The sequence below is a fragment of the Chiloscyllium punctatum genome, chromosome 25 (assembly GCF_047496795.1).
Source record: "Chiloscyllium punctatum isolate Juve2018m chromosome 25, sChiPun1.3, whole genome shotgun sequence".
Lineage (NCBI taxonomy): Eukaryota > Metazoa > Chordata > Chondrichthyes > Orectolobiformes > Hemiscylliidae > Chiloscyllium > Chiloscyllium punctatum.
The window spans coordinates 70,690,924-70,703,460 of NC_092763.1; the positions used below are offsets into that span (position 1 = coordinate 70,690,924).

Here is a 12,537-nt window from a genome sequence, read left to right on the forward strand (position 1 = left end):
GGCAGAAACATAAACCCTTTTGATTTTACTGATGGCAGATCCTTAGATTAGATTAGATTAGATTTGGTTTGGGTAAGATAAATTTTTTAAAAATCACTTACCAATGGCAAGAAAGCCTCATCACATAGTGGCCAAGATGAAATTAGCCAGTGCAATGGGGAGTCTGGATGGCCTCATGAAGAGCCAACAAACTGAGCACATCACCAAAACAGTGAGGGCCTAAGATTCACCATCGTGTATAAATTCATAACCCCCACCACAGGAAGGCAGTAGACTGCAATCAAGATTTTCTGGGATCCTTTCTAAGTCTGTTAGTCATTCTCAACCAGTTGATGCAAGGTTGATAGGGAGACCCCAGAAAAGGTACAGGAATTCACCTTAATTAGGGACTGGCAGCATACTAAAACCGAGAATGCAAATACTTTATTTCCAATGTTCACCATTATGGGATTCCAGTCCCCATTTCTTATTACACATTTCATCTAGCAGTCAAACAGAATTTGGTTCAATGTCAAACAGATGTGGTGGTGTGTTACAGTTCACTCTGGGAGTCTGATTTGCTGTGGCAACATCTACCTTTATATTGTTTTGTGGTTCGGAGCCAGAGTTAGCAATTTAAGAAGCGCTAGCATTCTTTCAATCACATGGCTCACTGGGAATATCTCCCACTCTCAACACTGTCATGTGTTGGAAGGATTTTGGTTTGAAGCTTTGGTTAGGCCACACTGGACTGGAATGGAGTTGGCAGAGGGGGCTCACCAAGATGCTGCCTGGGATGGAGCAGTTTATTTGAGAGTGGTTAGAAACTCTTGAGTTATTTTCTTCAGAGCAGCTTGCGAGGGAACTTCTTTGAGGTGTATAAGATTATGAGGGACATGGAGGGTGGCTAGGATGAAGCTGTTTCCCTTAGTTAAAGGGTTAACGAGGGGGCATATTATTAAGGTGATGTGTATTGTTTTGTATGATTTTAGGATCATAATGAATCCAGTAACAATGGGTGGGTTTTTTGAACCTTAAAAAGTTGAGTAAGATCAAACCAATACCAAGTTTTGTAGAACATCAGAGTGCTGGTGGCATGAAATAATACAAGCCTTCGTGAACAATTCCCAGAACTGATCCAGGAGTGTTCTACAATTTGAAGAACACTTATTCAAAATAAACTATGCTCCTGGCTAAAACAGGTTAAGAAATCTTCCTTTACAAAGTAACACAGGAGACAATTGAGGCCATTCTAATATAGTTGTTCCCCTCTCAGAAAAGTTTTGTAGGAGAGAGAGAAAAAAAAACTTAGAAATACTTTAAAAATCTAAAGGAGAATAAAACATTTTCATTATTTATCACCATTGAAAAGTTAGACATTGACTACGTCGGCTATAGATTACTTCTAAAGGAATTTCCCACAGACCTCATCAGCAAATTTGATGTCTACTTCTGCAGAATCGTCAACACTGTCCTCCGTGATGTCTTCCACATCAGTAGAAAATGATCTAAAATTCTGGTCAACAGCTTCAAGTTCAGAACAAGACTCTCCATCAACTTCATCTGTGTGGCCAAATGATGAACTGGTTTCAGCACCCTTCTTTTTGGATCTCTTAAAGATTTTTGAAAGCTTTGAATTGAATGCTTGAATGGAATAAACATTCGAATCAAAATTAAACAATAAAACCAGTGGACAATTCCAGAATGTGAAAAGAAAAGAGCATCAGAACTTCCATCTTAGGAGCATTGTATGTATACAATGAAGGTAAACTGACCTATGACAGCAAAAAAGAAACAAGATTTCCATTGTCTCGAAGAGCATGGAGAAGATAAAAAATTAAGCGGCTGCAATAAAGATTGAGTGCTTTGAAAAATTAAAATCTATGGGAAGTTGATTAAACATACAGCAGAAGCATCACGAGAGCATGTTTAGAGTGGAAAAGTAACAGAGAAGTTCATTGATGTCGAGAGAACATTGATCATCTGACTTTTCATGAATTCAAGATATTCCAACATTCAAAAGGGCAAGAGAGTGTAAATTAGATAGTCACATAGATTTTGTATAAAATCATCTGATGGTTACTTGCTCATGTTGGATGTCAGTTTGATCAGTTGGCTGGACAGCTGGTTTGTGATTAAGAGTGACAGCAATGATGTGGGTTCTGCTTCCACACGGACTGAGGCTGCCATAGAGTCACAGAGATGTTCAGCATGGTAACAAACCCTTTGGTCCAACTCGTCCATGCTGACCAGATATTCTAAATTAATCTAATTCTGTTTTCCAGCGTATGGCCAATATCCCTCTAAACCCTTCCTATTCATATACTCATTTAGATGCCTTTTAAATGCTGTAATCGAACCAGCCTCCAACACTTCCTCTGGCAGCTCATTCCATACTCGCACCACCGTCTGTGTGAAAACTTTGCTCCTTTAGTCCCTTTAAAATCTTTCCCCTTTCACCTTAAACCAATGCCCTCTGATTTTGGAATTTATTACCCTGGGGAAAAGAGCTTTACTATTTACCCTATCCATGTCACTCATGATCTTACAAACCCCTATAAAGGTCACCGTTTAGTCTCTGAGGCTCCATGGAAAACAGTCCCAGCCTATTCAGCCTCTCCCTATATTGCAAACACTCCAATCCTGATATCATCCTTGTAGATCTTTCCTGAACCCTATTTAATAGATATTTTTATTAAAAGAAAATTTTTCTTCCACATAAAAAATTACAAACCAAATACAACACTAACAAACCACCAAGAGAGGAAAACAAATAATAAATAAATAAAACAACTCAGCATAACAAAACATCAGCTCCCAACCTCCAAGAGCACTAAGTATTACACACAAATTTATTTGGAATTCTTCATTCAAGAACTTCAAGTACACTCGATCAGAGCATCATGGCTTGATCACAACAAAAGCCTTAGTTAAAATGGTTCTGAACCCTTTCAAGTTTAACAACATTCTTCCTATAGTAGGGAGAGCAGAATTGAACCACAAAACTCCCATCCTCTCAACCTCACTCCTTGGCTGAGGTATGATGAAGCTCAGATTAAACTCATCACCAGTCACCTATCTCTATTGAGAGAGCAACCAAGTCCTGCAGCACCAATGGAAACGTTTACATGAATGTGTGTTCATGAAGCCACAACTTGTCAAAGATTTGGAGATACCTAAAGTGATGACAACATCACACAAGATGCACAACCGGACAAAGATTTTTTAAAAAATTACAAAGGACTGTTAGGAAAATTACTCACCCCTTTTGTATGATTTCTTTTTCTTGTTTTCCTTAGGAATATTACAATTTCTGCAGGAATGGAACAATAATATTTCAGCTTCACACATAAGAGATACACAGGCACAATAATAATTTAATGTATCTTAAGTCTGATACATAAAATTCTGCAGCATAATTCTGAAGAAGAGCAATTGAGTTATCTTTGGACCCTTGCCCAATATTCAATGATCATGACTAAAAACAAACTGTTGAACTTTCTACATTACAACTGTGACTACACTTCAAAATTACTTAATTTGTTTTGTGGTAGCTTGTAATTTCCTGATGTTTTGAGATGCTATATCAATGCAAGTGCTTTCTTTTAGTCATCTCTCTCCACCATTGGATAGATGAGTTTATTTAATGAGTGTGAGGGTTGAGCCCATAAAAGCTCAATCTCCAGTCTGCATGGATTGTCTAATCCTGTTAACTATAACTGGCCTTGGTGGTTCTGAATTAAGGAAGAAACACTAGCTGCCATGAATACCCCCTCCTGATTTTTATCCAGAAACTCTGCCGGGTACATATGTGTGAATATCAGGTAAGGACTGGTTTGGACCCAGCTACAAAGCCTTCCTCAGTCCTAGACTCTGAATAGTAAGGTACTGGTGAGTGTTGTTGAACAAAGAGACTTGGAGTGCAAGTTCATAGTTGCTTGAAAGTGGAGTCACAGGTAGATAGGATAGTGAAGGCGGTGTTTGGTATGCTTTCCTTTATTGGTCAGAGCGTTGAGTACAGGAGTTAGGAGGTCATGTTGCGGCTGTACAGAACACTGGTTGGGCCACTTCTGGAATATTTTGTGCAATTCTGGTGTGCCTCATATCAGAAGGATGTTGTGAAACTTGAAAGGGTTCAGAAAAGATTTACAAGGATGTTGCCAGACTTGGAGGATTCTACCTATTGGGAGAAGCTGAATTCCCTGGAGGTTGGAGGCTGAGGGGTGACCTTATAGAGGTTTATAAAATCATGTATAGGATAAATAGACAAGGTCTTTTCCCTGGGGTGAGGGAGTCCAGAACTAGAAGGCATTGGTTTAGGGTAAGAGGGGAAAGATATAAAAGGGTCCTAAGGGGCAACTTTTCATGCAGAGGGTGGTGTGTGTATGGAATGAGCTGCCAGAGGAAGTGGTGGAGGCTGGTACAATTTACAACATTTAAAAGGCATCTGGATGGGTATATAAATGGGAAGGGTTTAGAGGAACATGGGCTAAATGCTGGCAAATGGGACTAAATTAGGTTAGGATATCTGGTCAGCATGGATGAGTTGGACCGAAGGGTCTGTCTCCGTGCTGTACATCTCTTTGATTTCCATGGAGTCCAATTTTAAGCCCCAGGCAGGAATATGACCTCGCAAGTGGGATCAGAGTTCAATGAGGAATGGGATCAAAGTGAAATGAGGTCTCACTCAAAGAAATTATTTTTTATTCTAGCAGGAGGAAGATAGAAAGTACATTGTGCATTATAAAAACTCTACTCACTTGATTTCATTACTTGCTCCCATTGTCTGGGGAGGGTTTTCAATGTCTTTAACTTCGTTAGTTTCAGCTGAATCTTTATCCAGAAATTTGATCAATGTCTGATTGATAAAATCTGGATCACAGACCATGTTTATCACTTCCTCCAAAACTGCGCAGTTGGGGAATATGTTGGAGTAAAAAAAAATCAATTTGACAATGAATGTTTATTCTCTCATGGCTTAGATTGTATCAAAGCAATATTCATATATTTTACATATAATAATGCCTTATATACTGTGATTCACTGTAGTTATCATGCCCAGCAGTCCCGTCTAGGCTGAGTCATGCTGTTGTGCAGTTCTGTTGGCACTGCCCACCTTCTCATCTTGACGGTTGCCTTGTATGTGGGAGGCTAAGCAATTTAGCACGCTCTCAGCATGTTACAGCTGCAAAGCTGTCTTTCTCAGCATGAGTCACCTTCCAGTTGACTTCAGCTTATCCAACCACACATTTCTCAATATCTAAGCTCAGCACTAGTTAGGGAGATTGGGTGTTGAAATCAGCAAAAATCACATATATTCCGTTCTAAGAAAATTTCCATGAAAATTCCAACTTGCACCTTCCTCCAACACCTTAAACCATTATATTAAAAAAATTCTGGCAAAATCAGAGTTAAAAGATGCACAACAATTTCAATTATCAACCAATGCAGTTACTAGTATTTAGCTTGTCCCATCCTACAGAATATTGGGTGAATGACCTGTGTGCAATAGCTTCAAGTGGATCGGAAAGCAAGGCTCAATGTGTTGGGATGGAGGGGGATTGCGGGTGGTATAAATTGGCCAGTGACACACAAACCAGTCCCTTGCACCAACGATATCAGGAAGGAATGGTTGCATGTTTGTCACAGATACAAGCCTCTTGCTGCCAGAAGTCTCTCAGTGCCATGACTAGGATGAGGTGAATTATTTCCTCTTGGAGCATTGTTAGCCTGTGGAATTGTCTTCCGAAGAGAATAGTGTGAGGGTAGGTCATTGAATTTATTCAAGGCTGAGTTATAGTTTTACTCAGTTAGGGAATCAGGGGATACGGAGGTCAGGCAAGTGAGACTATCATGAGATCTGACCTGACCTTACTAAATAGAGGAGCAAGTTCAAGGGTCTGAGTGGCCAACTCCTGCTTCAACTTCCTGTGGTCTACTAACAGATTGCAGGGAATTGCATTGGACTGAATAAGTGCTAGCATTTCCACCTTTTGATAAATGAAAGCCAACACCAAACTTACAGTACACCTACTAGATTCATGAAGGCCGATTCCAGACAAGTTCTAGCCTGGAATCTTCAAGCAGCCAATCTAGTTGGTTTGTGTTTACGTTGGGCAAGAGATGCTTGTCAAGACTTAACTAAGCATAATAAAAAGCTCATTGAAAAGAAACACAGCACAGTTTATTGCATTAAAATAAAAGAACTGCAGATGCTGGAAATCTGAAACAAAAATTGCTGGTCTGGCAACATCTGTGAAGAGAAAGCAAAAGTTAACATTTTGAGTCCAGTGACCTTTCCTGAGAACTGTAAGTAGAGGCATAGAGTCATATAACACGGAAACAGACCCTTCAGCTCAACCAGTCCATGTCAACTATAATACCAAACTAAACTAATCCCACCTGCCTGTTCCTAGCCCATACCCCTCCAAACATTTCTTAATTGATATACTTATCGATTGTATTTTAAACATTGTAATTGTACCTGTATTCACCACTTCCTCTGGGAGGGCATCCCACACACGAACTGCTCTGTGTGTAAAATGTTGCCCCAACTCTTTTTTAAATCTTTCTCCTCTCATCTTAAAAATATGCTCCCTAATCTTGAAATCCCTAACCCTAAGGAAAAGACACCCGCCACTCACCTTCTCTATATTCCTTATAATTTTATAAACCTCTGTAAAGGTCACCCCTCAACCTCCTATGCTTCAGTGAAAAAAGTCCCAGCCTATTGAGCCTCTCCTTATAGCTCAAACCCTCCATTCCTGGCAAAATCCTGGTAAAGCTTTTCTGAAGCCTCTCTAGCTATACTTTGTGTAACAGGACAAGCAGAACTTGACACAGAAGGAGCCTCACCAATGTCCTCTACAACCTCAACATGGCGACTCAACGGCTACACTCAAAGGCCTAAGCAATGAAGGCAAGTGTGTTAAATGCCTTTTTAACCACCCTGTCTACATTGACTCAAACTCCAAATGTACATGAACCCCTAGGTTTCTCTTGTACAGCACTACCCAAGGCCCTATATTTAATTGTATAAGTCCTACCCTTGTTCGTTTTACCAAACTGCAATACCTTACATTTACTCAAATTAAACTTCATCTGCCACTCTTCAGCCCGTTGACCCAATTGACCAAGCTAGAAAAAGGTGGTATTTATGCTTTATAAAAGTAGGAGAAAATGGGTTGGGTGTGGAAGCCACCCAACCCATTTGGTCCCCTAATCAGCTTTTCTTTCTGCTGAGCAGAATATTATCCATCCCGGAGTTTCCCAAAATGTCATTCACTTTCTCTGGGTTCCATCTTCCCTATCCTCTCACTCCTTTCTCCCAACCCCAATCCCCTGTCTTCAACAAAAACACTATCTTTCCCTTGCTGCCATCATCTCTGAAGAAAGGTCACTGGACTCAATAGGTTAACTCTGCTTTCTTTCCATAGATGCTGAGTTTCTCCAACAAATTCAGTTTTTGTTAGAGTTTACTGAATTGTGCATAAAGCAAAATAAAAAATAATACTTTAAGAATCCCAAGGGGCAGCGAAAATAAAAAGTGCATAAAATTCTTAGGGTGTCTGCCAACTTTAACCAAAATCTCCAGCTAGGTCAAAGGACAATCATAAAATGCATTTGTTTAATACCTTCAACATAGATCCAAGGGACCAATGTCAGTCATCAACACAGGGATGATGGGTAAAGAGGAGTTAGGATATGCGAAACAAATCTTTGGTGAGCCAATATTTACAAGGGCAGAAGACAGCACAGTAATGTACATTTAACACAGCCAGTGCTGGTACCTGCCTTTCAGTGCAATAACTTCCTTCAGTAGTTGTTGATAAGTGTTTAATTTCCACAATGAATCCGGAACTAGATTCCACATCAGGGTTTCTGCAGCCTTCCTCAGGAAAAAGACCTCCTCTTGTCGAGTTTGGAACATCTTCTGCCTATAACCGAACATATCGGTGATTTTTCTTGTAAAGAAGGATGGCTTTACTTTGTAGCATTTCAAAATAGGTCTTGAAGTTCACCGGAAAATGTAACATTGAAAAGTGATTTTATAGAAGTGTATAAAATCATGGAGGGATACAGACAGAGTTAATGGTGGTTGTCTTTTCCCTAGGATGGGGGATTCAAGACTAAGGGGCACAATTTTAATGTGAGAAGAGAGACATTTTAAAAAGACATGAGGGGTGACCTTTTTTTTGCACACAGGGTGGTTCACATGTGGAATGAACTTCCTGGGAAAGCAGTGCATGTGGGTACAATTACAACGTTTAAAAGACACTTGGAAAGGTTCGGAGGGATATGGGCCAGGAGCAGGCAGGTGGCACTAGTTTAGTTTGGGATTATGTTCAGCACGGACTGGTTGGGACTGTGTTGTATGACTCCATGTTATGTTTCAGCATTGAGGTTTCAATGGCTAAATATATTAAAATCCTGTGGCATTCTTTTGATGTGACCCAACAAACTCCCACTTCTGTCTCTGGAAGTGACAATTCAGCTGTTCTCACCCACAGGATTACAGAGACCTGCAACTGTGAGCAGTGTCCCAGGCGTAATTTTAGATACAAAATCAGCCAAGACTTCTGCTCAAGGTTTCTTTCTGGCAAACACTAATTGAAATTAAGGACAGTTGGTGGAGGGTCTTGACCACTGGACAAGCTACCACATTACAATCATCTATGGAGCAGTTCCGTGTTATGAATTGATACTTTCCACCTTATAAGTAGCACTGAAGCATTGAAGGAGAATGATGAACCAAAACCTCACTTGATCCCATGTTCATGGTTAGGGAGAAGATTGTGCTATTATGGTCATTTCACTGGATTATTAATCCAGAGGCCTATAACAATGCTCCAGGGATGTGGGTTCAAATCTCACCCCACATCTGGTGGAATTTAAGATTCAATAATAAAATCTAGAATTAAAACATCAACAAATAAAGGCAGCCATAAAGCTATCCCTGATTATTGTAAAAACTCATCTGGTTCAGTAAGGAAAGAAATCTGTCATCCTAACCTGATGTGTGACTCCAGAACGACACCAACGTTGCTGACTCTTTCCTGCCCTCTGAAATAGCCCATCAGGCAATTAGGAATGAACAACAACATCCAATCCCACAAAAGATTATTTTTAAAAATCCTTAGATGGGATTTCTGATCAGCCTGAATCAATATTTGTTTGCAAATAACAAACATTTCTTATATTCTCATATTTCTAATTTTAACAATACATAAAGTGGGTTCAACACAACCTGTGATGGCAATGGAGCCTGGACACAGATTTGATTTATACCAACAGACACAAATCCAGGAATGAGCAAGAATTAGAATCATAGAATCCCTACAGTACGGAAAGAAGCCATTTGACCCACCAAGTCTGCACCGATCCTCTGAAGAACATCCAACCGTCACCCCACCCTATCCCTGTAACCTGCATTTACCATGGTTAATCCACCTAGTCTGTACATTCCTGGACACTAAGGGGCAATTTAGCATGGCCTAACCTGCACATTTTGGACTGAGTGAGGAAACCAAAGGATACAGCAGAACCCATACAGACACCGGGAGAATGTGCAAACTTCACACAGACAGTTACCTCTCACTCAATTAAAAATCACACAACCCCAGGTTATAGTCCAACAGGTTTAATTGGAAGCACTAACTTTCGGAGAGCTGCTCCTTCATCAGGTGACTTACCACCTGATGAAGGAGCTGCGCTCCGAAAGCTCGTGTGCTTCCAATTAAACCTGTTGGACTATAACCTGGTATTGTGTGATTTTTAACTTTGTACACCCCAGTCCGACATCGGCATCTCCAAATCATGCCTCTCACTTAAACTCTGTTGACACGCATACCTTGATTCCTAAAGGAAAGTGAACTCATTCTATGTTTAAGAGACCACTCCATCCTCCACGTGCTACTGAGGTTGAAAAATCCTGGACAAAAACAAATTGCTGGAGAAACTCAGCAGGTATTGGTAGTACCTGCCAAGGGAGAAACAGAGTTCATGTTTTGGGTCCAGTGACTCTTTTGCAGAAAAATCTTTCTTCTGGATTTCATTTTGTAGTTGGGAACAGAGAATAGTTTTTCTGTTTTGGCAGCGATTTGTTGTGATCCAGAATGCACAACCCGGAAAGGGAGCAGAAGCAGATGTGTAACTGTACTATGGCTTTAAGTGGTGTATTTAATCATTTATTTTCATGTAGAAAGACAGGAGGTATCAAGTGGTCTGCTCAACACCGATAAAATAGACAGCTTGTGAGGCCTTGGGTCTTTTTTGAAAAAGGTGGAACCATACAAGAACCTGAATGGGTAGGGATCAAGCTCCCAGAAAGCCAGAATTTTTAGTTTTAGCTTTCAGCAGTTGCTGGGATCCCTTGAATAATCTTCACTTAATTTCCCTCCACTACCCACTCAGGCAGTGTATCTGAATTTGAAATGAAAAAAGTTGTAAGAGTACAAACAAACAGCATTTGAGTGTGATCTAAATGATCATGCAAAGAGCAGGTACAGGTATGTTATGCCAAATAGCTTTCTCCTGCACAGTGTTAACTGAAGCTGGAAACACGGGGAGAATACATTTTTTCTAACAGTGCCAAAGGATTTACTAACACCCATCGGCACACCTGGATCAGGCAAGCAGAGGTTCCATCTAATATCTCACTCACATACTAGAATCTCAGACAGTCTTTCACTTCTTCAGTGCTGCATTACAGAATCAGTTCTGGAATATGGCTTATATTCATAACCACAGGCAAGTGTCCCACCATATTAGCTAACCAGTTGCATATGGCACAGTGGCTCAGCGGTTAGCACTGCTGCCTCCCAGCGCCAGGGGCACGGGTTCAACTCCACCCTTGAACAACTGTATGGAGTTTGCACATTCCCCGTGTCTGTGTGGGTTTTCATTGGGTGCTCCGGTTCCCTCCTACAGTCAAAGATGTACAAGTTAGATGGAGTGGCCACACTAATTCGTCCTTTGTGTTCAGGGATGTGCAGGCTAGGTGAGTTAGCCGTGGGAAATGTAGGGTGATGGGATGCTTACCGGAAGGCTGGTGTGGACCAGTTGGGCCGAATGGCCTGTTTCCACACTGTTGGGATCATATGATAAGCAGTCAGATGAACACGAGGAACAAGCTACCTGAGTATTGCTACTTTTCCAGACTTACTGGCAAATCTGTGAGAAACTTTAACATCCATGTGACTGGGCTTCAACTCCAATTGAAAGGTTGTTAGCTTCTCTGTTCTCATGTGATTTATTTTTGATACTGCACATGAGCCAGAAAAATTAAAACCAGTTTCTGAATGTACGGAATAGTTGGCGATTGTTGATTCAATCACATGTCAGAACCTGCATCAAATTCTTGTAAGAATGTTAATACTTAGAGTAAAACTGAGTTGGAGACAAAGCAAGGACCTCAGTTCTTGAAATTGTTGGCGATAAGATATAACTTACATTAGTAGTCACAAAGGAGTCACTTTATACAAAGCCAGGATGAACAAACTGGGCAAATTCTTTCCTATTATGGTATTTAAACCTCTTACTTTCAGCAACTTTACTTCTTTGGATTAAAACATATCACCTCAGGTTAGATTTCTCAAACTGAGAGTTGGCAGCATCTCAGGCACACACATAAAACATATGAAAACAATTTCTAAAATCGCACTAGGAGTGGGGGTAAGGGTTCTGATGTTCAGTTAGACACAGGAGGAGCTTGGATGGATAAACAATACAGAAGAAAATGTATCGGTTTCACCAGATTAGCAGAGAATTTTACTAAGCTATAGGTAACATGGTGGGTTTGAACTCACTAATAACAGGGACAGGTCAGTTGTAATGTTATGTGGTGATCTTCATCGCAAAAAGCATTTCACCAGATGTAATAACTTGCTGCGGCTTAGAACATATGGGTAGAAAAGCAGTTATTTTACAGTACTGCAAGAGAATAAAATAAGAGTTTCCCCAGAAGTAGGGAGGGGAAGATCAACTAAAGATCTTGAGTTGAACACAAATTACTCTTGTTTAGTTCTATTGTTTTCTGTGCATAGTTGGCCGGCTGAAGGTCTTTATAGCTATGAATAAAAGTGATCTGGATAACGTACAGAAAGTTACAAGCACTAATGACTCATACCTCAGCAACATTTGAAATTTTTACCAGCATATTCCACAATCAGAGGGAAGGTTTGCAAATAGCAGTGTTGGCCAATACTGACTGAAAGCTCAGTCTATCAACCAGCTATGATCTGTGTGCTGCTTCTGACCCGTGTTTATATTTACTGTCTATAGGATCTGGGAATCAGAATCAAGCACTTTTGAAATGCAATCCTAGTCCATCCACATCAACACTACGCAGTCAAGAAAGCACATCAAAGCCTGTACTTCCTGAGAAGGCCAAGGAAATTTGGAATCTCCACAATAACTCTTACCAATTTCTACAGATATACCATAGAAAGCATCCTATCCAGATGCTTCACAGCACAGCATGGCAACTGCTCTGCACAAGACCACAAGAAATTACAGAGTTGTGAACACAGCGCAGTCCATCACAAAAACCAATCTTCC

General features: G+C 40.4%; 1 protein-coding gene across 4 annotated transcripts in view; it reads right to left on the reverse strand.

Annotated features, from left to right (window-relative positions):
- Nucleotides 1–12,537, reverse strand: part of LOC140496048 (uncharacterized) — a 76,453-nt gene that overhangs the window by 39,470 nt on the left and 24,446 nt on the right. For 3 of the 4 annotated variants that reach the window (XR_011964148.1, XM_072595522.1, XM_072595521.1), the window contains exons 4-7: nt 7,774–7,916; nt 4,740–4,887; nt 3,243–3,292; nt 1,406–1,623 (exon numbers count right to left, since the gene is read on the reverse strand). Coding sequence is in view for 3 of the 4 variants with exons in the window: in XM_072595522.1 (XP_072451623.1) it covers nt 1,406–1,623; nt 3,243–3,292; nt 4,740–4,887; nt 7,774–7,916 (559 nt within the window). In the remaining variant the exon portion in view is untranslated. The remainder of the gene's footprint in view (nt 1–1,405; nt 1,624–3,242; nt 3,293–4,739; nt 4,888–7,773; nt 7,917–12,537) is intronic. The other variant, XM_072595523.1, reaches the window with a different exon arrangement.